The 27,438-nt window shown below is 40.9% G+C and overlaps 2 protein-coding genes and 1 long non-coding RNA gene across 3 annotated transcripts in view; 1 reads left to right on the plus strand and 2 right to left on the minus strand.

Moving 5' to 3' along the window:
• The window catches only part of LTN1 (listerin E3 ubiquitin protein ligase 1), a 69,142-nt gene extending 57,384 nt beyond the window's left edge, over positions 1-11,758 (minus strand). The window contains exons 1-4 of the mRNA XM_086675800.1: positions 11,521-11,758; positions 4,188-4,448; positions 3,059-3,305; positions 2,865-2,977 (exon numbers count right to left, since the gene is read on the minus strand). Of these exons, the coding sequence (XP_086531926.1) occupies positions 2,865-2,977; positions 3,059-3,092 (147 nt within the window). The 5' untranslated portion in view covers positions 3,093-3,305; positions 4,188-4,448; positions 11,521-11,758. The remainder of the gene's footprint in view (positions 1-2,864; positions 2,978-3,058; positions 3,306-4,187; positions 4,449-11,520) is intronic.
• Positions 11,356-26,180, plus strand: LOC147577574 (uncharacterized). Its single transcript, XR_015240409.1, has 2 exons — positions 11,356-11,557; positions 25,931-26,180. It is a non-coding gene; the product is annotated as an uncharacterized LOC147577574 (long non-coding RNA).
• RWDD2B (RWD domain containing 2B) lies at positions 14,373-27,260 on the minus strand. The gene is made up of 6 exons (XM_025913451.2): positions 26,521-27,260; positions 22,237-22,415; positions 16,489-16,715; positions 16,339-16,406; positions 15,852-16,214; positions 14,373-15,244 (listed from the first exon to the last, which is right to left on the minus strand). The coding sequence occupies exons 3-6, from the start codon at positions 16,693-16,695 to the stop codon at positions 15,010-15,012; spliced, it is 873 nt and encodes a 290-aa protein (XP_025769236.1). The 5' UTR covers positions 16,696-16,715; positions 22,237-22,415; positions 26,521-27,260; the 3' UTR covers positions 14,373-15,009.
• Positions 27,261-27,438: the final 178 nt, after the last annotated feature.

A 27,438-nucleotide genomic window follows, 5' to 3' on the forward strand; every position in this document is an offset into this window, starting at 1 on the left:
AACACTCTTTTCTTCCCTTGTCACAGGTCCCCCCCTCCTCTCCCAATTTTGCTGCCACCACTGATGTTCCAGTCCCAAAGTGAATTCACAGTTCTCTGAATAGGTTATGCCCTTCACAATCTGATGTTTGTGCAATCTCTTCTCTTTGCCTGAAAACCTTTTCTTTCTTCCCATTGCCTGACAAACTCTTATTCATCTTTCAAAACACACTCTTGTTTTCAACCTTTGTCTCCCACAGGTCAATTACCATTATTTTTCTGTTCCACTGTTTTCTTTCTACTCACACCTGTATCATAGTTCTTTAATATACTATAATCATTTGCTTACTTATATGTCTCTCATCTGACTAACAGTTCAAGAATAAGAAACATCTATCATCTTTGAACACATGGCATTCAGTACTCAAAGTCTTCTGTTGAATGAAAGACTGCCACTCTGAGGTTCAAACCTCAACTATGCAACTTCCTGGCTAATGAACGTAGGTAAATTAACTCCTCTAAGCCTCCGAACCATTATCTTTAAAATGAAAAAAAAAAAAATAGCAACTAAGCTGTTACTTGGGTTACTGTCAAAACTAAATATAGTTTTTAAACCATTAAAATTGATTGCAGCAAGAAATCAACAAAGGATGCTAAAACAATTAAGTGAAAGTTTGTGAGAGAACAGGTTATTCTCAGTCTCAAAATACCACTCCCAGTGTTATTTGCTAATAGCCAGTAGAAAAAGATACTCTTATAATGGACATCACATTAACCAAGTGATTAAATAACATCACTAATAAGACACGCAAGCATCATGTGCACCCGATCCACTGATGATGCTACAGCACCTATGAAGCATTCCTATCAAAACCTGTTTAACCTGAATCCAATCAAAGGAACAATTAGACAATTCTAAATTAAGTAAAACAAGTGGCCTAGACTTTTCCAGACTGTCCCTGTTATAGAAGAACTACCCTCAAAAAAGCAGCAGCAGAAGAAGAAAAAAAAACAAAACAAAACACGGGAAAACTACCTAGAACTAAATAACTGAATGGAATCACTCCATCCTTGATTGGACCTTCAGTGTTTTTTTTAAAATGCTGTATCTCGGGGCGCCTGGGTGGCGCAGTCGGTTAAGCGTCCGACTTCAGCCAGGTCACGATCTCGCGGTCCGTGAGTTCGAGCCCCGCGTCAGGCTCTGGGCTGATGGCTCAGAGCCTGGAGCCTGTTTCTGATTCTGTGTCTTCCTCTTTCTCTGCCCCTCCCCCGTTCATGCTCTGTCTCTCTCTGTCCCAAAAATAAATAAACGTTGAAAAAAAAATTTAAAAAAAAAAAAAAAATGCTGTATCTCATAACAAGTCATAGAGAACATTATTGAGATGACTACAGAAATCTAAATAGTGTTCTATGTTATTAGATAATAGTATTTTACTGAAGTTAAATTTTCTGCATGTTGTAATTGCTCAAGGTTATGTAGAAGAATGGCATTTGTTTAGAACATACCTGCTGAAGTACTTAGGAGCTAAGTGTCATGATGTATGCAACTAGTTCTCATATGGTTCAGCAAAACACATATATTTAGAGAGAGAAAACAAGCGTCACCAAATATTAACAACTGGTGATTCTAGGTAAAGAACATATGGCTTGTCACTCTAATATTTTTGCAACTTTCCCTCATATTTGGAATACTTAAAAAAAAAAACAAGAAAATTATTTAAATAAAAAAATTAAAATCCAATGAGAATGCAAGTGTTTAACACAGTACCCGCACAAGGCAAGTCACTACTATTGTTGGTACTATCTGCCAAAAACAGACTAAATGACAGATCTAAGACAATGTTGTACTGATATCACTAGAATTTGATCAGAAACAGGGGAAAAGCACTCCCATAAAATTGGACTGTGCCATAACAAACCTAGTACCATAAAAATACATTATGACATCCCTAATCATGTAGGTTTAATCCACTTGTGGGTATTCTTCAAACAGTATTTAGCTAGCGTCTACTCTATGCCAATCCTTGTCCTACGCTCCTAGAATAACAACAGCCTTCATGAAAACACCTGACTTCATAATACTTACATCCCAGGGAAGCAAGACAGTACATAAAGGGAGACAGTAAATTACACGGTATGTGAGAAGTCCTAAGTGCAAAGGAGTAAGATAAAGCAGGAAAGGAGCACAGGGAGTGGGAGGAGGGCTACACTTTAAAAACAGGCGATCATGAGAGAGCTCAATGGGGTGTCTCCGGCAATATTTGCAGCCACCTAACAAAAGAGCGTTGGGGAGCCTGCCAGGCAAGGTCAAGGCTCGGTGACGAGGTCAGTGTGGCTGGATGGAGGGAGCGAGCGAGGAGGAGGACGTTGAAGATGGTGCCAGAGACAGGAAGGGGCCAAAGGCAGGCCACATACCATCGTCGGGGATTTGGCCTTTACCCCGAGGAATGTGGGGAGCCCCAGGTTTTTGAGCAAATGGGCGACATGAGTCGAGATGCCCCGCACACCAGGCTCACTTTAAATGCTTCCTACCCAACTCCCTTGTTCCTAACGCCACTCCCCCCACCCGAACCCCTGCTACCCCGGCCAGGTAACCTTCCAGTTGAGACAGACACTGAACCATCTCTTAATGGAAACTGTTGGGGTCTGTGCTCAGGTGGAGACAGCTCTAGCATGGACCATCTTTTCTCTCGCAAATCCCCAATCTCCTCGGAGGCAACCCATCCCGCTCGTGGGGACGCACACACAACCGGGAGGTCACACTCGACACGCAAACACACGCCTCCCCACAACCGCGCTCCACAAGCCCTCCGGCCGCGCGCGTGGTGGAGCCAGCCGCTTCGAGAGAAGAACTCCTCCCGGTCAGCCGAGCCACTTCGCACTCACCCTCAGGTTCCCCTTGGTCCGCTGCTTGTTCTTCCCGCCCATGGTCGCGGTCTCAGCCACACTCCCAGCCTGCAGCTCCCAGGTTGACACCGCCGGGCCACAACTTCCGGCCCCTAGCGCCGGAAAAGGACCCACTGGAGCCACTTCCCCGGCCCTCCCCTTCCGCCACCCACCCCGCCCTCCAGCATCCTCACTTCCGCTCCCGCCTTCCGCCGCGTCCTTGACCATCCGCCTTGGGAAACGTCACAACTAGAGCCACGCCTGGCCGAGTGACGTCATCCATGCCCAATAAGAGGCCAAGCCGAGCACCGATGCTCCAAATCCTGTCTTTCGCGCTGTCCGGGGGCTAGGTTTGTCCCTTATTTAGTGGGTAGGAAACTGGTGTGAGTCACGTACGGGGCATTTTTCTCCTATGGTAGCAGAAGAATGACATGGTCGTGGCTGTGGAAAGATAGCAAAATGTTAAACCTTCTAAAATGCAGTCATTAGCATCACCTGGGCATTTATTAGAAATGCAAACTGTCAGATCCACCTCAGGACTATTGAATCAGATTTCGCATTTTTTATGTTTATTTATTTTTGAGAGAGAGAGACAGACAGAACACTAGTGGGGGGAGGGGAGACAGAGAGAGAGAGGGGGAGACACAGAATGGAAGCAGGCTCTAGGCTTGGAGCTAGCTCAGTCAGCACTGAGCCCCAAGCGAGGCTTGAACCCGCAAACCGTGAGATCATGAGCTGAACCGACTCAGCCACCCAGGCACCCCCAGATTTTGCATTTTTTTTTTAAATTTTTTTTCAACGTTTTTTATTTATTTATGGGACAGACAGAGACAGAGCATGAACAGGGGAGGGGCAGAGAGAGAGGGAGACACAGAATCGGAAACAGGCTCCAGGCTCCGAGCCATCAGCCCAGAGCCTGACGCGGGGCTCGAACTCACGGACCGTGAGATCATGACCTGGCTGAAGTCGGACGCTTAACCGACTGCGCCACCCAGGCGCCCTAGATTTTGCATTTTTAACATGATTCCCAGGTCTTATTAAAGTTTGAGAAGTTAAAAAAAAACCAAAACTTGAGAAGTTATGCTCCAGGTAATATTCTCTAAATCCCCCCCTTTCATATCAAAAATGTTAAGTGCAGTTTTTGGAAAAGTCTATAAAAAATTGAGATGTACAGATCTTGTACTAAGTGATTTTGCTTTTTCAATGTTGCTAGTTATTGTATCTCATGTCCACACATTCACCCCTTTATACAAACTATTTCTCCTTTATTCAACTGGCTTCCTGTTAGACTCCATCAACAGTGGGGACTAGAACGATACTGACATGAGGAGAAGCGACTTGCTCCGTTCTGTTAGCATCAAACCAGCAGCACTGCTTTGCTCCAGCAGCATCAATTCATTTAGGGGCAGTTGGTTTCACTCTGCATCTTTTTCTTTTTTCCAAGAATCAATCACCCTTATTGTGCACCTCAGGAGTACCAGCAGTGGCAGCCAGGCAGGAACCTTCCCGAGACGTCTGATTCCTAGTTCCGTGGGACACTTCCTCTAAGCTCCAGACTTCTCTAAATATAGCTTATTCTGTAGACTGGAATTCAGAATCAAGTAAATACTTCACAGGATTTTAGCACAAAGTTAAAAAAATTTAGAAACTGTCCCTAAAACAAGCAAAGTGAAACAAATGCACCTGTATATCAACAAAGTTGATGGCTTTGTAACACAAAGAGGAATTATTTCAGTGGACTCTAGAGCACATTTATTTGACTATATATCTATATGGAATATACCTGACAAAAACACTTAAAAAATTCTTAAACTATTTTCAGTAATTATAATAGCATAATAGTATCAGTACTATTATTGTGAAATCAAATCAAATAAGTAATTATTACAAAGATACACGGAATTCTGGAAAGTGATGAAAATATTCTGTATCTTCATTGAGGTAATGGTTACAACTATGTGCATTTGTCAAAACTCATAGAATTCTACTTGAAAAGGATGAGTTTTCATCTAAATTCCTATCTGATTTAAAAAAGCAAATATGTAACTATGTTAATGCCATTGGGAACTAAGAAAAAAATACAAATATAAAATGAAAAGGTTTAAGATAGGGGTGCCTGGCTTGCTCAGTCAGTAGAGCAGTCAACTCTTTTTTCTTTTTCTTTTTCTTAGAGAGACAGAGTGTGAGAGGAGGAGGAGAGGGGCAGAGGGAAAGAGAGAATCTTAAGCTGGCTCCAGGTCTAGCACTCAGCCTGACATGGGGCTCAATCCCACATGACCTGAGCCAAAATCAAGAGACAGGAAGCTCAACCAACTGAGCCACCCAGGCGCCCCAAGCATGCAACTCTTGATCTTGGAATTGTGAGCTCAATCCCTGTGTTGGGTCTAAAGGTTACTTAAAAAATAAATTTAAAAAATGGAAAAACAAGGCTTGAAATAAAATTTATACCATATACAAAAGACCCACTGCCAACATCATCCTCCATGGAGAAAAACTGAGAGCTTTTCTCCCTAAGGTGAGGAAAACAACAAGGATGTTACACTCTCACCACTGTTATTCAACCTAGTGTTGGAAGTTCTAGCCTAAGCAATCAGACAGCACAAAGAAATAAAAGGCATCCAAATTGGAAAAGAGGAAGTCAAACTTTCACTTTTTGTAGATGACATGATACTCTATGTGGAAAACCCAAAGACTCCACCAAAAAACTTCTAGAACTGATCCATGAATTCAACAAAGTCATAGGATATAAAATCAATGTACAGAAATAGGTTGCATTTCTATACACCAATAACGAAGTAGCAGGAAGAGAAATGAAGGAATTGATCCCATTTACAATTGCATCAAAAGCCATAAAACACCTAGGAATAAAACTAACCAAAGAGATGAAGAATCTATACATTGAAAGCTATAGAAAGCTTATGAAAGAAATTGAAGAAGTAATGAAAAAATGGAAAAACATTCCATGCTCATGGATTGGAAGAACAAATATTGCTAAAATGTCAATACTACCCAAAGCAATCTACATATTCAAAGCAATCCCAACAAAATAACATCAGCATTCTTCACAGAGCAGGAACGAACACTCCTAACATTTATATGGAGCCAGAAAAGACCACAAATAGCCAAAGCAATCCCGAAAAAGAAAACCGAAGCTGGAGGCCTCACAATTCCAGACTTCAAGCTCTATTACAGAGCTGTAATCATCAAGACAGTATGGTACTGGCACAAGAACAGACACATAGGTTGATGGTACAGAACAGAGAACCCAGAAATGGACTCACAAGCATATGGCCAACTAATCTTTGACAAAGCAGGACAGAATATCCAATGGAATAAAGACAGTCTTTTCAGCAAGTGGTGCTGGGAAAACCGGACAGTGACATGCAGAAGGATGAACCTGGACCACTTTCTTACCCCATACACAAAAATAAACTCAAAATGGATGAAAGACCTAAACGTAAGACAGGAAGCCATCAAAATCTTAGAGGAGAAAATAGGCAACAATGTCTTTGACCTCAGCCGCAACAACTTCTCACCAGGTATTTCCCTCCAGAGGCAAGGGAAATAAAAGCAAAAATGAACTATTGAGACATCATCAAAATAAAAAACTTCTGCACAGCGAAGGAAACAATCAGCAAAACTAAAAGACAACTGACAGAATGGGAGAAGGTATTTGCAAATGACATAGCAGATAAAGTTAGTACCCAAAATCTATAAAGAACTTATCAAACTCAACACCCAAAAAACAAATAATCTAGTGAAGAAATGGGCTGAGGACACGAATAGACACTTTCCCAAAGAAGACATCCAGATGGCTAACAGACACATAAAAAGATGCTTAACATCACTCATCATCAGGGAAATACAAATCAAAACCACAATGAGGTACCCCCTCACACTGGTCAGATTGGCTAAAATTAACAACTCAGGCAACAACAGATGTTGGCCAGGATGTGGAGAAAGGGGAACCCTTTTGCACTGTTCATGGGACTATAAACTGGTGTAGCCCTCTGGAAAACAGTATGCAGGTTCCTCAAAAACTTAAAAATAGAGGGGTGCCTTAGTGTCTCAGTAGGTTAAGCATCCGACTTTGGTTTAGGTCATGATCTCACGGTTCATGAGTTTGAACCCCCAGTTGGACTCTGAGATGACAGCTGAGAGCCTGGAGCCTGTTTTGGATTCTGTGTTTCCCTCTTTCTCTGGCCCCCAACCCCCGGCCATGCTCTCTCTCTCAAAAATAAACATTAAAAAACATTTTAAATATATCTTTATAGAGACACACATCGGAACGTACAGATAAAAAGATATGATGTCTGGGATTTGCTTCAACAAGTCCAGTGGAGTAAGGGGTAGGAGGAGAAATTTGAGTGTATCTATAAAATACTCTCTAGGTTACTGATACCATACTTTCAGACTTTTTCTCGTAATCTTCCTTTCCTTGGTTTCCTTTGATGACTCATTTGCCTCTACGGAGCTTTCAAATATTGAATATTGGAGTCCCTCAGGATTCCATTCAGGCCATTTGCTCTCTTCATTCATAGTCTCTGCTTAAGAAATTTCATCCATATTCACAACTTTTCTCCCAAATTTATATCCAGTCCAGACCTACAGACGCAATTTCTATTGGAAGGCTTAGGCACCTGGGTGGCTCAGTCGGTTGAGCAACCAACTTCGGTTCAGGTCATGGGTGCTCTCTCTCAAAAATAAACAGTAGAAAACATTCTAAGGGGTGCCTGGGTGGCTATTGATTTTAGCTCAGGTCATAATCTCATGGTTCATGGGTTCAAGACTCAAACTGGGCTCTGTGCTCACAAGGTGGAGCCTGCTTTGGATCCTCTGTCTCCCTCTTTCTGCCCCTCCCACCCCAAAAGTAAATGTTTAAAAATTTTTTAAAGAATTAAAATAAAAAAGGGCTTAATTTGAAGTCTTTTGGACACTCAAATTCAAGCTCCCCAAAGTGGAATTATTTTACCCCCAAACTTGGGTGTCTTGTATTGTTTATCTTGGTAACATGCACCACAGTAAATCCACTTTCACAAACTACACTTTTGGAATAAACCTTCCTATTCCTCTCTCCCTTTCCCCACTGTTCAATAACCCCTCAGAATCCTAACAACTTAACCTCCTAAATACCTCCCAAATGTTCCTGCATTTCAAACTCCATCACCATCTCTACTGTCTAAGCCAAGAATCATTCCTTGGCAATAGTCTCCTAACTGGTTTATAAACGTGCATTTTCCCTCTTCAATCTAGGATGCATGCTGCAGCTAGAAGGATTTTTTTTTTTAAATAAAAATGGCCTATAAGATCATGCATTACATGGCCCCAGCCCACCCCTCCAACTTGTCATGCCACTCTGTTCAGTACTTGTCAATCACAAGCCCCACTAGCCTACTTCATCTCTTAGGCATGTCACAGACTTTCCATCTTCAGGGTCTTCACTAAGGCTACTCTTTTGGGGTGAAAGTTTCTTTGCCACTCCCTCTGTCCAAAATCCCCCACTCTTCCCAAGTTCAGCCGGGTCAGGTTCTGTTGTATGCATTCTCATGGATTGCTCTACTTATCAAATGGAAAGAAATAGTAGTCTCAATAGTTGTCAAATGCCTTACTCTCAAACCAGAATACAAACTTGATGAGGACTGGGTCCACTTTTATCCATTCCAGAGTGGGTAAACAGTTATCGAATAAATAATAAGTATTAACATAAACCTGGGGGAAACAAACAGCACTCAATTACTTGACTGTTGATTCTGTAGTTCCAACTACCACAAAAATATATCGAAAACAAATAAGTAGTATAAATATTGGAAAATACGCCACTGGAGGATTGTTGGCAAATTATGTCTGTCTATTTGAAAAACACAAGATTATTAATAAAAGAAGTACTCAAAAAACACTTTACAAATGCAGTCAGATCTCAAATAAATATCCAGTATTAGTACAGGTATTGATTTGACTAATAATAATGGAAAATATAATAGAAAAAAACAAGAATAAAATAATAAAATGTGTTATTTCCTATGTGGGGGGAAAAACCATGAAAACTTAGGAGCATAAAATATAATTGGAAAGATATCTCTTTCTGGCCTGAAAAATGAAATAATGGGAAAAGACAAGTTCTGGGTTCATGCTGACTTTCTATCCCAGCTCTTCTACTTACTAACGGTGCAAATTTGTACATCTTACTTAACCTCACTGATCCTCAGTTTTATCACCTGTGAAGTGAGATAATACTACATCTATATACTATATCTATCAAAAGGATTGCTGTAAAGAGACAGTCCTTGGAAAGGCACAAAGCCAGATAAGCATTTTTAAAAAAATAGGTTTATTTATATATTTTGAGAGAGAGAGAGAGACAGACAGAGACAGAGACACAGAGAGAGAGAATCCCAAGCCCGACCGGAGACTCAATCTGATGACTGTGAGACAAATGCCCTATGATTCTCCCATAAAACAAACAAAACGAACAAAAACCAGGTACCACCTACTACCCTAGAGTGGCCTGTCTCTTCCTTCCCTCGCTGCCCCCCCCCCAGTGGGAGTTTACATCTGGAAAGCTCCCAAGGTTTTGAAGCAACAGAAAGCCTTCTCAGTTGATACCCCAAAGAAAGAAAACCATAAAGAAAACTACTGCTGATTTAAATACATTAAATTAAAAAGTGTTTTTTTTTCCCATGTCAGAAAAAACAAGTAGACTAATGAGGAAATCTGCAACACTAACTGGGGGCTAATATGCTTACTGTTAAACAAATTCTTACAAATAAGTATTTTAAGGCTTCCCAGTTAAGTAAAAATAAGTAACACATAATCAGGCATTTACTGCAAAAGATACATAATTGACCCACCCTGAGTTAAATGAAAATAACATAAAATGCAGATTTTTCATCTATAAAATTGATAAAATAATAATAATCAGTGTTGACAAAAATCTAGAGAAAAGGAAAATTCAGAACAATTGCAATTTTCATTTGTTAATCTTTCACAAGTACAATTTAACAAGACAAATCCAAGGCTTAAGAGTGAATTTCCACTTTTGGAAATCTAAGGCGAAGAGAAAATAGATGCCCACACCTTTGTTGATTGGAAAACAAAAATAAAACAAAAACCAAAAAAGGTTAAGACCTCATAACATAACAGTGAACTGCTGAATTGCAGTACACTCAGCAATACAATTCTCTTTGACAATGTTGTTGAAAAATCTATATCATTGAGACATCTAAAATCTATTTTTAATTATTATTTTTTTAAGTTTCATTTATTTTTGAGAGAGAGAGAGAGAGAGCATGAGCGAGTATAAGCTGGGGAGGGGCAGAGAGAGAGAGAGAGGGAGACACAGAATCTGAAGCAGGTTCCAGGCTCCAAGCTGCCAGCACAGAGCCAGACGCTGGACTCGAACCCACGAACCAGGAGATCATAACCTGATCTGAAGCCAGATGCTTAACCACTGAGCCACCCAGATGCCCCAAAACTATTGTTTAATGAAAGAAGGCAATACAAAACAGTATGTGCAGTATAATTTAACTGCTTAAAAAAGAAAGTAACACATGGGCACCTGGGTGTCTCAGTCAGTTAAGAGTCCTACTTGATTTCAGTTGGGGTCATTATCTCAGCATTGGTGCCGTTGGGCCCTGCATCAGGTTCAATGCTAACAGTGCAGAGCCAGCTTGGGATTCTTTCTCTCTCCCTCCCTGCTCGCGCTCTCTCTCTCTCTCAAAAACTAAATAAACTCAAAAAAAAAGAAAAAAGAAAAAAAAAGAATATACTACATATACACATAAAATATATATATATATATATATATATATATATATATATATATATATATATATATATATATAATGGAAAATGTTGTCTTCTTGGGGGCAGTCTTAGGGTGGGTTTTATTTATTTTGAGAGAGAGAGAGAGAGAGAGAGAGAGAGAGAGAGAGAGAGAGATGGAATGCAGGCATGTGCCAGTGGGGGAGAGGGGCAGAGTGTGAGGGTGAGAGACAATCCCAAGCAGGCTCCACTCTCAGTTCAGAGCCCAAGGAAGGGCTTGATCCCACGACCCTGGGATCACGACCTGAGCAGAAATAATGGTTTGAGGTTCAACTGACTGAGCCGCTCAAGCGCTCCTTAGGGCGGGTTTTATATCCAGTTATCTCTACATTTCCTATAATGATCATCTTTTCTAATAAAAATGTATTACATACGCATTTATATATGGGGGTGGGGAGCAAGACAGAAGAGATTTACAAAATCCAAACAGCCAAATGTGGGGGGTAGGGTGAGGGGCTGGAGGTGGATTAAACCTCCATTTAGGTAATTCCCTGGTTAAAATCTGGAGACGTGGTGGACCTCGACTGCACACCGCCCGGATCGCAGAGAGCATCGTTCCACCAATTCTCCCGGCTGCGGCAACCTGGAGAAACCCAGAAGAAGAATGCAGACCGATACCTCTTTTCCCAAAGATAGTCAAGTGCTAAAAACAAAACAACAACAACAGCACCCCATCTGGCAGCACGGCCGCCCCCGTCTGGCTGCGAGGTCCCCAGGAGAAGGGTGAGCTCGCAGTTTAGGACTACAGCCCTGGGTCCAAAGCCTCCGCCCACAGCCGCAAGGCAGCGCTGGTAGCTGAGGTTCCGCGACCGGCCCTACGGGCTCCCACACTCACTAAGGTCCCCGACACCGGGCTAGCAGTTTCCAGGCAAGTAGGTAAAAGGGTGGGGCGCCTGCGCGAAGCGTCGTTAGGTCCGTCCCAGCCGCGCTCCAGGTGAGCCGCGCGCTCCAGGTGCAGGGTCAGTGGAAGGCCACGGAGTCGGTCAAAGCCCCGGAGCATTTGAAGCCCTCTGGGGATCTGGGTGTCGGCAGGTAGCCAGTCGCTCGCCTTCCGTGCTCCTCGAAGGGTTCCGACTTTGATGTTTGATATTTGGTGGGGATGGCAAAAGACGTGCCTCCCTCCCTCCCCCATCCTGCCGGGAGCAGGTTGCCAAATTGTGCTTACGCACGCGGAAGGCTTATTGTGTCCCTTTGCAGAATTTTTATGGGCTCAGCTGGTTCGAAATAGTTGTAATCGCTGTTGCAGGGGGTGGGTGCCTAGGAAGCAACACTCATCAGTCCTGAAATGCCATAAACTCTTAGCTGCCTTGCAGTCTTTATGGAGTTTCACGAATGACATATTTTTGGGTTTCTCTCATATCCTACTCTACAGCTTTCTAAAAAAAAAAAAGTCTGGAAGTTTTTATATTAGTGCTAAGAGTGGTCATCAGTTCTGCACAGCAGCAGATGCAGTTTTGTATGAAAATGCAGTTTATCAAATTAATGTGCAGATGACAACAGTGACTTTGACTTTGTTAGTGCAAATTAAACTAGGATTGACGGGATTAATTTTACAATTCACAATTTTTTAAAAAAATTACTTAAGAATTGTTTGTACAGGAATTACTTTTACAAGTAAAAGTGGACATGTGGACAATGTTTCCTGCCCACACTTTTATTTTCTAATAATCCTTTGAACTTTTAACCTTAGTTTGATTTGGTACTAATAGTTTCTTTTCAGAATTTGACATTATTTCTTTGTAGATTATGTCCAGTTCAAGATATATATCAAATTAATACAGTGATAGACTGTCATTGTGGAATAAATGTACAAGCAATTTTTCCTATTAAGGATGTTTATATATCAAGTATGTAATCATTGGTAATAGTCTAAGGAAGCCATGTTTCTTATGCCTCTAACATTTTTTACTTAAAAAAATTCTGTAATATTTTTGAGAGAGAGAGAGCACGTGTGCAAGTGGGGGAGGGGAAGAGAGAGAGGGAGACAGAATCTGAAGCAGGCTCCAGGCTCTGAGCTGTCAGCACAGAGCCCTATGTGGGGCTTAAACTCACAAACCGCAAGATCATGACCTGAGCTGAAGTGGGCTGCTTAACTGACTGAGCCACCGAGGCATCCCTATTGCTATGTCTTAATAATCTAATGTCTAAATTTGACAGAAGGTCTCAAGGAAGAGAATTTATAAAGCTACTTAATTTCATTGTTTGTATGTTACACTTGAGATTATCTGTACATAGAAATGTGGTATGTAAATTAAAATAATGTACAAAGACTGAAAAAGTTTCAGCATTTTGGTCCTGCTAAAAGTAACTGCATCATCTGGCCCCTTTGAAGGCTTCTAGGGATGTCAGATCCTTTGCTCTATAGGCTTTTTCATTCACATCTGGAAGTGAATGGAGGACTCACTCTACATGAACAGCTGGTCCATCTGACTGTTGTGACAGCAAAGGAAGGATTGGTATTTACAGGGCAACTGACACAACAATGGGCAGTAGGGGTGGAATCTGGAGAGGTGCATAAGTGTTCATCCAATATAGGCCCTGTGCTATAAATACCTTTCTGATTCTTATTTGTGTTTGTGTGAAGCAGACTAAAACATCTTGGACAAATCTGCCATGATGACCACTCTGGGACTTGAAGCCTTCTTGAGCACAGGCCACCTTTCCCCATTCTTTCTCTTGGTCTAACTACACCCTTAGGTAGATCCTTGGGGCATAACATCTTTGATGTCCTCTGGAGATACACCTGTTCTCAGGTATTTCCTCCTGAGTGGTCCTGCAGCATATACTCCCAGCCTCCAGGGCTGTAAAAAAGTAGGTCCTAGGAAAGATGGACTTGTGGAAATGTACTCATGTTGTGGCCATCCAAGACTTGCTTCTGTCCCTTCTGTCCTTAAGTCCCCCTAATAAACCATTTCTTGTCACGCTGGACTCATTGGCCTTTTCAGTCTTAGGGCCTTGGTTTTTGGAGGTCATTTTGCATATACCTCCCTTCCTTTTACAGAATGGTGTTTAACCACCTTTATATTTAAGATCTACTCACATTGCCTTGTTAATTCTACTTTATTCCTTCTGAATTCTACATAGTATTGCATCATATGTATCATATTGCACTTACTGATTCACTTAGTGATGGGCACATAGGTTGCCTCCAACTTTTTACTAAGATAAATAATGTATTGTGTCTGCCCCCGCCCGCCCCCACCCATTCCTCTAACCAAGTTTGAATCTTCAAGGAATACTCATTGCACGGTACTGACTGGAGTGCTGGCAGCTAGTAAGTATTATTTAATAAGTATTTTGGGAACTGACTTATGGAGGGCCACAAAAACCAGGTAGTGTGTTTATCTGACTCTAGGTCAATTGCTGAAACTAAATTTATAGAAAGCCATTTCCAGTATGAAAAATGTGTTGATCCAGTTTGCCAAGACCAAGTTTTGTAAATTACCAATCTGATGAGTTGTTGAAATCTGTTAAAAAGTTTGAGCTCTGGTGCCTCAGACTTCTGTGAGGCGAGCCCAGGGACAGGGACAAGGGAAGTATACCAAAATAGAGAGGAACTGTCAACTCTGTTCAAGAAAAACTTCCACCTGTTTGTGTATCAAATGGCTGGGTAGATGCAAAACTAAGACTTTGGGAAAAGTCTACTTGGCAATCTGGCTTTCAGCTGCTAGTAACAGGCACAGAAAATGAAACGAAACTGGTTTTATTTCATAACAAGCTGTCTAGAGATAGGCAGGGGCTGGTGTTGGATCGGCAGCTCAACAACGTGGGGACGGGCATCTCTGTGGTTTTCTTGGCCCTTCCTACCCTACTGCAGCTTCAGCCTTTTCTGTAGTGTCTGTGGCAGGAAGGGGAAGAAGAGGTGCCCTCGCTGCATCTGCGCTTTTGACCAGGAAAGCAGAAGTTTCCCCAGTAGTCCCCCACCCAAAGCCGTGTGTTGATACCACCCCTAGTGGAAGAGAGGCTGGGAGAGTGAACATCTAGCTTTTCCAGGTTCTTAGTGGAAGCAGGGCTGGGGGGACAGGTGGGAGCAGATGGCAAGCTGGACCTGCCTCTCCCTCTGGTGTAATTAATTTCTCTTTCAAAATGGGTAATTTCTATGTCAAGAACTTTCTATCAACGATTTTAAGATTATACTTAAAACAGTTCTCCTTTCAGTTATGACATCTTTTTAACAGATACATTTCAGCTATACTACCTTTTTCCCCCCTAACATTCTGGAAGGGGGCTAAAAAAGAATTACTTCATCTTTCAAGAGACAGTGGGGGGGGGGGAGTCGAAAGGCCAACAGTGACAAAATACTTTCAACTACTCCTCTGCCCAGTCATTGTCCTTCCACACCAAAGAACATCTGGAAAACATTTGCACAACCTTTGGAATTTAAAAACTGATACAGCTGACCGAAATCCATATGGTTTCCTCGGGCTCCATTCACGCTGAATACTTTTTCTTCAAAACATGAAAATTTTCTTTCTCTTTCAATTTTGTCATTTGCACCATCAAAAGGAATGTCTTCTCGATGGCGAATTAAAATTCTTTTCCAGTTTAATTTTCTGAGTCTGAAAAGAAAGTTTCAAAGTAGAAATACTGAGAATTTGTTTTGCCTTCTAGAGCACTGAAAATACAAGTTATATAACAGACTTAGCAATGCCTCTTCCTGGAAGTAAAGAAACCTACTTTTATCTCACAGGGATTTGTTTTAATCAAATATGATACTGGTCACCATCCTATCCCCAAACTCATTTATTGCTACCGCCTCATATCAACATTTTAGAAATGTGGAAACTGCTCTCAGATTCTCAAGAGGACGTATTAGAAATTCATTTAGGAAGTCAGTACAGAAATGAGAAGATTAGAAATCCCTTTGTTTCATAGGTATGCACAGTTTGTCACATCAGTAAGAAGAATCAGATCAATGGAACTGGAGGGGATCATAGCATATTGGGCAGCGGCTCAATTCAACAGTTATTTATAGGACATCTTCTATGTGCACTGTGTCAGGGAAGGGGGGGTGATGCCAACCATGTGTAAATTCTGTCTTATCCACTGACTTGAGACTGAATCTCCATAAGGTACAATCCCAGGGATATACTAATTCCCTCATTTCTAGTATCCTGTTTACTACTAAAATTATTGACCCAGCATACAAAATTTGTGAAAGCAAACCTTGACCAGAATTCTTCACAGGCACTTTGTGGGCCTTCCACACAAACAACACCAGGTTTCCCAGGCATGCTAAATCCAGAGAGGGAAAGCTCCTTTGCCCACTCTAGAATATTCTTTCTTTTGCATTTGTTGTAGATGTGATGGCTATAGATCCACAGTCTTGTGAGAATGAGATCAACTGGCTGGACTGTACTTCCTGGAGCAGGGCAAGGTGTGGTGTCTCTGCTGATATAGCCAGAAGCATGGTCTCTAACCCACTCTGTGGCATTCAATATACAGACATCTCCGAGACAGTTCTTTTGCAGGTATGCAGTTAGATCTGTGTTCAGCTGAGTCTGCTGAGATCTACTTAGTGATACTGATCTGATGGAAAAGATATGGAATACAAAAACTAAATCAATTTTCTTGCAACATAAAACAAACTTAAGAATTGCTTTCATTTTCAGATAAATTTGAAGTCTAATGTTGGCCAATTTCTGTAACATACCTGACAGTAATTTCAGGCAGAACTTCAGGGTATTTAAAGGGAAGAATACAGGCCAGAGAAAACATCACCTGATAAAAAAGGAAGAACATGTCCTAAGTGCTGTTTTAAGTCTCGATATATTTTAGTTCTTCCAAAAGCAAACTGAATTACCATTTCTTCCTCAGATATGTCCAGGTTCATATTGATAGTAAAGTAAACTTTTGAAGATCGTCCATCCATTGTCCTCTTTTCAATACAATCTTTCACTTCTGCTAAAGCCAGCTGGTCATTCACTATGAGCTCGTTTTCACCGGGGAACATACTGGCGAGCAGGTCTAGCTCGGAGAGCTGGGCCTCTGCCTGTTCAATCTCAATCATTTTTGGATATCTGTAAAATTCTAAGGAGGTGAGGATAAGAGAGATAATTTATAAATACAATCTTGGGAGAACTTAATAGATCAATATAGGTACTTATTGAAAGTGTATTTGATTTCTTCATAAAACACGAAATTTAAACAGATGTAATACACTAAGGATCCAAACCATAGGCCAATCCAGTGAAAGCCATAAAACTCTAATAATAACCAGGCACCAAATCCCTCTGTATCTAGATAGTTGATCTGGCATCTTGAGGTACCACAATGAGCAATTTCCTTGAAGTAAACTAATTATGTAGTCAAGAGTCATATCAATGATATAGCCAGGAGAGAGGCTATGACTGGTTACTTTGGAAACCTAGAATGAATAGAGTAGAGTTAGTTATGTAGATGGTAAATATTTTTCTCTTAATATTAGTGTTTACTGGTTTTTAAAAAGCAGAAGACTGTGAAGAAGAGAAAATAAATGCTAATAATCCACAGTGCAAGTAACCCCTACTAACATTAAAAAAACAAACAAACAAACAAAAAAAAACAAAAAAAAAGGACGAGGTAAAAAAGTCCAATGGTAGAAGGTTGAAAAATGAAGATACAGTTTCTGCTGGTGATCTCTTCCTCTATCTGCCTAAGTCTCCCGTCCAAGGCAAAGAGTTTTGGTATTTCAGAAACAAAACATTTTAGGCATGACATATATACCTCTATAGAAAATAGATGCTGGTATAAAGTTTAAATGTATGTAAAAAGTGAGATATATAATCAAAGTATACCCACAGGGATCACATATACATATATTCCCCCCCCCACACTTCTTCCCCTCCAAATATATGTTGCAGATCTATTCACAGTCAGTACATAGGGGTTTGTCTCATTCTTTCTAGTGGTTGACTGTCAGACTGAATCATGCAGACATGTCATGATTTATTGCATTCTTTACCTATTGATGGGCACTTGGGTTGTTTCCACACTTTTGCTGTTATGAACACTTCTACAATAGAAGTTCTTTTTAGATATACAGTTTGGCAAACTGTTAATACTGTGTACTCAAGGGTAAGTTTGTAGAGGTGGCTTGCTGGAGCAATAGGTATAACATTTAAAATTTTGGCAGATATTGCCAAGTTGTCTTCCAAAAGTTGCCATACTAAAGCTTAAGTTTTTACATAGTAACCCCTCTCCTGTTTAAAAACAAAGAATTCATTTTTGATTTATTTAAGTAATCTCTATCCCCAACATGGGGCTTGAACTCACGACCCTGAGATCAAGAGTGGCACACTCTTCTGAGCAAGCCAGGCAACCCTAAGAAAATTCTAATAGTCTTTTTTTGTGGTATTTTGTTTGTGTCTGTGTGTACCACTCATGAGTTTTTAAGTAGGCATATTCACCAACTTTTGCTTTCATAGCTTCTGGATGTTGAATCTTTGTTAGAGAAGTCTTCCTCATTCCAGGCTTATAAAGGTTACTGAGATGCTAATCAAGTAGGATTTTTAAAAAATGTTTAGTTATTTATTTTGAGAGAGAGAGAGAGAGAGAGAGCGCACAAGTGGGGTAGGGGCAGAGAGAGGGAGAGAGAGAGAATCCCAAGCACGCTCCACACTGTCAGTGCAGAGCCTAACCTGGGGCTCAAACCCACAAACCGTGAGATCATGACCTGAGCCAAAGTCGGACATTAAACTGACTGAGCCACCCAGGCACCCCCAAGTAGGATTTTTTAAAAGATAATTTAATTGCATTTTCCTGAAAAAGTGTGGGGACTTACTTCTGATAAAACATGGAGGATGAGTCTTGTATAAATATTTCCCTTTCTCTGTGACCCCATTAAAATGAGAGTAAAAGGATAAATTCTCAAAGACAAAGGGAAAGGGAATAACAAAAGCTATTAACAAAATTTTGAAAGGTGGAAAGTGGCAAGTGAGTTATAACTAACTTACATTTCAGCTTTCTTTCCTCTATTAGCTGCTTGGTCAGGTGGGTAGGGAAGTTGTAGAACTTTAGGAAGGCTCAGGAACCAGCACTAGGTACCTTAGAAAGCAGCTAGAAAACATGAATTTGTTGAAAGTCTAGAGTCTAGACTTAACAACATTCTAGTTTAGGATTTCTCAATCTTGGAACTATTGATATTTCAGACCAGATAATTCTTTGTATGTATGGGTTTGTGTGGGGGTGAGGGGGGCAAATCTCTGCCTTTTAATTATTGTATTTAGACAATTTACATTTAATACAATTACTGATATGTTAAGGCTTAAGTCAACTATTTTATTTTCTGTTTGCTTTCTATATTTTTCATTTCTTTGTTTTCTTTTCCCTGCCTTTTGTAGCTTGAAGATATTTTGGAGTTCCATTTTGGTTAATGTATAATGTTTTTGCATTTCTTTTTATAACTCTTTTAGTGGTTATTCTACACACACCTATATAAAACATCACACACACACACACACACACACACACACACACACACACACACACACACACACACACGTAAAACATCACCAGTGTCTTATTTTAACAGTTTGATGTGCAGAAACTTTGTTACTTTATGTTCCTTTACCTTCCCCCATTTGTAATATAATGACCTTAAAATTTTCTTCTGTATACATTTAGAACCACAAGAGTGTTATACTTTTTGCTCCAGCCACCAAGTATAACTTAGAAAACTCAACAGAAGGGAAACCCATTTTATTTGACCATACTGTTGCCTTTTTCATGACATTTCCTCCATAATAATTCCTTTTTTGTTTCTTTTCCATATAGAGAACTTACTTGAGCCATTTTTTTAGGGTAGGTCTGCTGGTGACAAATTCTCTTAGTTTTCCTTCATGTTAGAATTGTCTTGATTTACCCTACATTCCTGAGGATATTTTCACTGGATGTGGTATTCTAGGTTGACAATTCTTTACTTTCAGCACTTGAAAAATATTATGCCTCTTTATTTTGGCCCCCAGTTTCTGGCAAGAAATATTCTCTTATTTGAAACTTATAGCTAAGGTTCATGTCTTGCTTGCTTTCAAGACCTTTTCTTTGTCTTTAGTTTTCAGAAGTTTGACTATGATGTCTTGATTTGAATTTCTTTGAGTTCTTTGTGCTTGACATTCATTCAATTTCTTGAATCTGTTTATGCTTTTTGACAAATTTCAGAAATTTTCAGCCATCATTTCTTCAAATACTTTTTCAGCTCTGTCCTCTCCTTTTGGAATGACATGTTAGATCTTTTGTTATAGTCCCACATGTTCTTAAAATTGTTTGTTCATATCTAAAAATTAAAATTGTTTATTTTTGGCCTATTTCACTCCATTGTTTAGATTGTATAATTTCTATTATTGTGTTTTCCAGTTAAATGATCCTTTCCTCTGTCTCCTTCCTTCTGTTGTTGAGTCTATCTACTGTGTCTTTAATTTTGGTTATTGCATTTATCAGCTCTAACATTTTCATTTGGTTCTTCTTTATATCTTCTATTTCTTTACTGAGACTCTTGTTTATTTATTTTGAGAGAGAGAAGGGGCGGGGAGGAGCAGAGAGAGAGGGAGGAAGAGAATCTTGAGCAGGCTCTGTGCACTGACAGTACAGAGCCTGATTCAGGGCTCGATCTCATTAACTGTGAGATCGTGACCTGAGCTGAAATCAAGAGTCAGACACTCAAATAACTGAGCCATCCAGCTGCACCACCCCCTGCTTTTTTTGCTTGAAGTGGGTAATTGCTCACCGAAAAATTTTAATGATAGGTGTTTCGTTTATTTTTTAAGATTTATTTATTTATGTATGTATGTATTTATTTATTTATTTAAGTAATCTCTATACCCACTATTGGGCTTGAACTCATGACCCCGAGATCAAGAGTCCCGTGCTCCTCCAACTAAGCCAGCTAGGCAGACTTAGGATGGGTGTTTTAAAATCTTTGTCAGGTAATTCTACCATCTCTGTTATCCTGGCATTGACATCTATTTTTTGTTTTTTTTCACCTAGTTTGAGATTTTCCTTGTTTTTGGTATGTGAGTGATTTTTTTATCGAAATCTGGACATTTTAGGTATTATGAGACTGAACACTACTCAAATCTTCCATTTTAGCATACTTTTTCTGATACTGCTCCAGAAAGGAGGGTAAAAAAATGGGGGACTTATGGCTAGGAGGGGTGGGAGTGCCTCCTTATTGCTACCCATGTGGCCTCTGCTAACACCATGTTGAGGGGATCCTTTGTTACTGACAGGCGGTGGTGAAAATCTGGACTCCCCACTAGGCCTTTTGGACATCACTGCAGCTGGGTGAAGGAGAGATGCCTTGTTATCGCTGCATGAGAGTGGAAGTACAGGCTCCCCATGTGGTCTGACATGGATGTGACACAGATCTAACACCAAAACTGTGGTAAGGTCCTTCTTATCACCAGGCAGGGAAGAAAGTCCTGGGTCCCTAATCAGATTATTTTTGGTACCATCCTGACAAGGAGTGGGCACTGAGTGCTTATTACAGCTCAGTGACGATGGAATCAAGGCTCCTTTTGCTGGTGTGGGTCAGGTAGAGGCTACAGTGTTTTCTGTGCTATTTGCTTGGTATAGAGCATTTAACTATCTAAATGTTTTCCATCTTGCTTGGCTGCACCTTTCTTGGTACTTTAGAGAGAGCAGGCTTTTTGGGGGCTTTAAAACTCTTTTTTGGTCTGTACCCTTGGTATTTCTGGTTTGCTGCTTCTTTAATCAAGTCTGGGATATTTGAGGCAAAAAAGAATACCAAAGGAAGTTACCACTGTGTCCTTCCTTGGGTCCCAAGGTCCCTAGTTGATCTGCCTTCTTCTCCACTTCTTTTGTGTTTGCTTTAGAAATAATGTTCAAGATTCCTAGTTGTATTTAGCAGGACAAATTAGGAAAAGTATACCTATTATGTTGTTCCAAAAGTGGAAGTCCCCCTAACATGATAATTTTAACTTATCAAATTGGCATGTGTTCTCACACACACACACACACACACACACACACACACACACACACAAAGGTGGTTAATGTCTGGTAAGTGTCACAGAAGAAAAAGTTGCTATAGGAAAAACTGGTCTAAATATTCCAATTCTGTGAAGCTGACCTATGGAAAAAAATCAGACATTATATAAAAAAAAGTTTTTTGTAAGGATGTTCACTGCTTATTATTTACAATAAATCAGAAATGACCTAAGTGTTCAACAATAGATCAGTTAAATAAATATGTATCTAAATAGTAGAAAATCATGAGATCATTAAAAAAAATGTATATTAACACTGATGTTCATGATACATGGTTACCTAAAAAAAGTAGATTGTAGAAGGATATAAACAATTATGGTCTTACTATTCTTGTTGTATCATTACACATACATGAACAAAGTCAGAAAGAGAATTTACCAAACTATGAAGAGTTGGATAAATGTGGGTGGAGGGAAGAAGGGAAGGACTGATTTGTATGTTTCTGTATTGTTTGAAGTTTTAGGATTACTATTTAGTGCTTTTGAATTCAGGAAAAAAGAAAGGTTACACATCTGAAAAGAAAAACAGAGCTCAGTCCCACTGCTGCAAAGGAAACATGGCTTACCTTCTCCAAGAGAATTTACTCTGTGAAATCAAACACCATTATCTTGGTTAATCCTGTCTGTCTTCATGGAATTCTTCTCACCTCTGGTAAATGTTTATTGAGTAACTACTATATGTAGAGCTTCATCCTTCATTCCTTCCTGGGGTTTTCTTTTTAGTTTGAGGATCAGGACGTATTATCTAATAAGATATGTAACAATGAAGATAAAAAGGCTAAGCGTTAAATGACCAGTGTAGGCATTATCGTGGGGATTAAGAGGAGTGCACGATCAATGAAATGGGCCATCAGGAAAGATTTAAGGAAGGAGACAGGATCTGAGTGGAACCCTGAAGAGAGGCTGAGACCAGTGGAGAAGGAGACATAGTGGGGAGAGAAGAAAGGTCTGTGAGGCAGGAAAGCACAATTAAATTGGTATGGGCCTGAACCTGTCCCTTCCTCACAACCCTGACCACCAAGTCCTGGTTAGGGGCTCATCATTTGGACAATTTTCTCTTGTGCTAGTTACTTTTTGTTTGTCCCCTAAACACATGCTTGGTCCTTCTTTTCCCTGCTCTGGACTCTGAAAAACTGACTTCTGCAGCCTATACCGTTCAACTTTCTGCTTTTCTTATGGTTAGGGGTTCAGCTAATGCCCCGTCAGGAAGGAGGAGGATGGCAGGAGAAAGAGGGTAGGGTATTTCTTCACTACCCCTTTCCTGTTTGGGTGGGATTCTAACAATGGCTGTGACCCCTTAAGACCATAGCTTTTGTGGGCAGTCCTTCTTCCTCAGTGCCAGCAGACCTTTCAGGCCTCAGGGTAGTAAGCGTTTCTTTAAACCTGGCCACACCTCTGTAAACAGCCCCTTCATTAAGCGGTCTCTTCAAAATTTCAAAGTTGAGTGTATATCTATTTCCCTCTAGAACCTTGACTTCTCTTACCTGGACTCTGCCTCCATCAACTCATGCTCTGAACTGTCATCATACGTATTGTATGCAGTGTCTAACGGAGGTCTCTGAAGACACTCAAGAGAGTACCGACTATCTAACAGAGAAATGTTCACATAATTTGTGATTGAGTGAGAGAGTTGCAGTCTGAGAGGAGGGGTCCGGGTGTGTTAGGTTTCCCTCAGTTCGTGGCAAACTAGCCCAAGACCCTGACAGCTACTTAGTGGAGTGAATTCATCCCAGTTGGTGATCTGGCTGTTAGTTTCACAGACTGGTAGCACAAAACACCAGCACATGTAGAGGGGATCCAGGTCACGAAGGTGCCTTGGATGATCCATTATCAAGCCCTCTAGCAACATGTCTCTTCCGTTATTCAAATCTTCTTTATTCCATCCAATATAACTGATCATTTCTTTAATATCAGAAAATGGTATTTGGTTGACAATTGAGCTAGTTCACTGTATGGTACTTTCAAAGAATAAAAAAGTTCTACTTAAAGAGAAATGTCAATTACTCACAGGTGGCAGATCAGTAACAGTAATGGGTTCTGTCACAAACACTTCAAGGATTATGAGAATGACTAAATGTGGTGGGGTGTTAAATTCATTAGGATTAACTGGATAGGAATCAGGAAAATTTGAGGCACTCTTGCACACAATAGGCTATCTCCACAGATCAGAGCATAAATCAATGCCAACACATCATTCCTAATCCCAATGCTTTTTCAACTTAAAGTCATTAAAACATGGTTTATCAGGGTGTCACTGCCATGCTGGGGAAAAAAAAATTACACAAAGAATTTTGGGCTTAAATAAGTTCTGGAATGCTGAATGACACAAAGTTTATCAAGCTTCTTTAGGGTGACCATGAGTCATGCCGTTGTACCAACTTAGTTTAGCATTTATCTTAGACAAAAATAACCCCGTTTGGAAAGTAAATTATATGGGCACACTTTTTGTGTGTGGCATCTCAGTCTTTATTGTTACATTCCAATATGCATTGTGAATTTCTAAGAAGTTTAGGATACTGAGTGTCCCAAACCTATTTGACCCCAGAACATTTTTTTTCCCTAGACCTTCTACACAGATCAGGAATCCCTGGTTTGTCCTCTAACCACCCCAATTTAAGTAGTTTAAATATTACCAGCGCTATTCACCATCGTTAGGCCTTTTCAAAAACTGTTAGAGCAGCAAACACTTCTCCCTCCCTTAAACACAATGTTTCCTTTACTAGTGACTTCGTATAATTTTATACCCTATTTCCATTTGACATGCTACCTTAAGCATTTTCTCTGTTATTAAAAAAAATATTCATGTAAGTATTTAAAATCCCTGACCTCACTGGAATTCCATGAATATCTTTTCTAGTCTGTTTTATTTTTTAAATGTTTATTTTTGAGAGAGACAGAGAGAGGAAAGAGAGTGCACGGAGGGGAGAGGCTGAGAGAGAGGGAGACAGATAATCCTAAGCAGGCTCTGTGCTGTCAGTGCAGAGGCCAACATGGGGCTCGAACTCAGGAACCCAACTGTGAGACCATGACCTGTGCGTCAGAACCAGATGTTTAACGGACTGAGCCACCCAGGCACCCCTAATCTGTTTTAAAAGGAATCCAAGAAACAACTGGGTAGATGGCTATTAGAGGAAATGAATTTACTTTGGCTTTTTATCATAGTGGCTTAAGGATGTACTCTGTGACTTAGACTGCCAACGTGCCCGTACCAACTGTGTGACCTTAGGCGGGTGGCTTAATTTCTCTGTGCCTCGATCTCCCCATCTCCAAAATGGGAATGATAGGGTCACTTGAGGACTAAATGATGATGTGTGGAAAGTGCTGAAAACAATGTGTGGCAATACAGCAAGTACTATAAAAGTGGTTGCTATGATTGTTATTTGTTATTCATCCACAGATGTTTCTTGAGTCCCTATTGTGTGTCAAGCATTGTCCTTGGCATTAAGACTATAACAGTGAACAAGAATCACACAAAAATCTCTGCTATCATTGAGACTTAATTCGGTGGGAGAAGACCGTGACAACAAAAAACAAATATGTATGTTTAGTGGATAAAGACTGAAGAAGATGAAGGGGATAAGGAGCAAGTGGGTAGGAGGGAGGAGAGGGTTTTTCAACTGTACACAGGGTAGTCAGGGACCACTTCTCTGCTAAAGGTGACTACAAGGAAGAGACTGGGAGGGACTGAAGAATGAATCTAAAGCATTAAGAGATTGGAAGAATGGATTTGGCATTTATTTAGGTAGGGAAAATGGTGGAAACTTGAAGCCTGGTTTTAGAAATACTATGGAATGGGGGTGCCTTGATGGCTCAGTCAGTTAAGCCTGTGATTTGTGATTTCTGCTCAGATCATGATCTCACAGTCCTGAGTTTGATGGGTGGCTCAGTTGGTTAAGCAGCTGACTCTTGATTTCTGCTCATGATCTCATGGTCTGTGAGTTCCAGTCCCGTGTGGGGCTCTGTGCGGACAGCATGGAGTTTGCTTGGGATTGTCTTTCTCCCTCTGTCTGTCATTCCCCCCTCGCACACACATCCTCTCTCTCAAAAATAAATAAACATTAAAAAAATAAAAATAAAAAATTCTCTAACAGTACATTAAAAAAAGAAAATATGGAATGAAGTGCCTATTAAGACACCTATTCAGTAGAGATGTTCAGCAGACAGATGTAATTATGCACTTTATGAGGTATCCAGGTGGAGATGTAATTTTGGGAGTAACCAACATACAATAAAGGCATGTTTGTTTGGTCACTCAGGGAGTGAGTGAAGTTGGGAGAAAGTCCCACAGAGTCTGGAGGTCTGGAAGATGAAATGGAACCAGCAAAGAAGTTTGAGACCCGTGTGCGGACAACTCTGGGAGTGATGTCACAAATATATAATTTACTTGTTAACCTTATTTCCGTACATGAGATTTCAATGCAAACAAACAAAAAAAATCTTGAAGAGAATTTTCTGACTCAAGATTTCAATGAATGCTGTACAAACGTAGAATAAAACTTGAGTTTCCTAAGTGGAGCCATTCTTTTTTCTCGCAAATTTTTATTTTACAGAGGGGATGGGGGCCAGGCTGCACAGGACCTGACACTCGGCAAGCGGCTGGAGCCCGTAACCGAAGCCCTGTGCGCAGGCGCCGTCGCCCCTAACACCTGACCCGCACGGGGGGTAGTGGCGGATGGGGGGGGGGGGGGGGTCCCGGCTGTGGGCGGTCTCAGGAATTGCTCTAACCAATGAGCAGCGCGTAGCCCGCTGGAAGGCGGTGCCACTGCATCGCCAAGTTGCCTTAGGGTAAGACAGGCCCGCAACATGGGAAACCCCCGGTGCGGCTGGGTGGCAGTAGACGGAAACCTCACCTGGAGCGATGGATCCCCTCCGTGCTGGAACCCCGGATTTTCTGGCTGCACGAACAGCTCAGGTCTCATCCAGAAGGAGCCTCAGAATTCCAGAGCTAGGCAATCCGAAGCCCGCAAACTCCAGCGGGGCGGCCTACGGGAAGGGAGACGACACCCTCCCGGCTTGGCGCATGCGCGCGCTCGGGGCCGCGCGCCCCGGAAGCCCAGTGATGCTGGCCGGTTGGTCCTGGCACCTGCTGGGTGGCTGGGATTCTTGGCTCCGCTCTGTTCTCAGTCATAGAGTTCTTCTTATTCTACCCTATGGGGACTTGCCAGCTGCTGCCACTGTCACGGAGAAATGTTAGCACTGTTTCCTGGGTCAAGGAATGGCCTATTAAAGTAACTAACGCTCCTCAAATTCAAGCCTGTGTAGGAATCATTCGGTTTAATGTAGCTTGGGTTTCGGTACGTAGATATAGGGCCCCCTGTTCTGCGTTCCTAACATCTTACCACACAATAGGGATGCTGTTGGCCCCTGAATGGCAAGGCATTAGGGAGAGGTGAGCCTGGATGGTGGTTGTGGCTGACGACCTTAGGAAATGCCATGTGCATGCATAGAACTTTATCTCGGCTAATAAAAGGGTAGTTTGAAGGCGACTCCACTATGAGAGTAATTTTTAGATTTTTCTGCACAGTCTAAATATCGGTAATGCACTTTTTTCTTTGTGATGTTATTTTTAGAAATCTCAAGATTTTTTGGTAAACGCTGATATTCACTAGTATTAATAACTCGCACTTCCCCCCCCCCCCAAAATAAGATTAGTACATGTGTTTTCATGGCGTCATCTTTTACTTGGTGGTTTGTGGGCATTTTCCAATGTCATTAAATGTATTTTTTCTCCAACTTCTATGAAAAATTTCAAGCATAAAGTTGAGAGA

This window comes from Puma concolor, chromosome C2 (genome assembly GCF_028749965.1).
Source record: "Puma concolor isolate L17-30 chromosome C2, mPumCon1.1.hap2, whole genome shotgun sequence".
Taxonomy (NCBI): Eukaryota; Metazoa; Chordata; class Mammalia; order Carnivora; family Felidae; genus Puma; species Puma concolor.

What these genes read in the sequence shown, in the direction of transcription:
- RWDD2B (XM_025913451.2), bottom strand. Translation starts at nt 16,695, where the DNA reads ATGATTGAGATTGAACAGGCAGAGGCCCAGCTCTCCGAGCTAGACCTG. An exon ending in ACATATCTGAGGAAGAAATG is followed by an intron (nt 16,407 to 16,488) that starts GTAATTCAGTTT and finishes CTTTTTTATCAG; the next exon opens with GTGATGTTTTCTCTGGCCTG. An exon ending in CTGCCTGAAATTACTGTCAG is followed by an intron (nt 16,215 to 16,338) that starts GTATGTTACAGA and finishes CTTTTCCATCAG; the next exon opens with ATCAGTATCACTAAGTAGAT.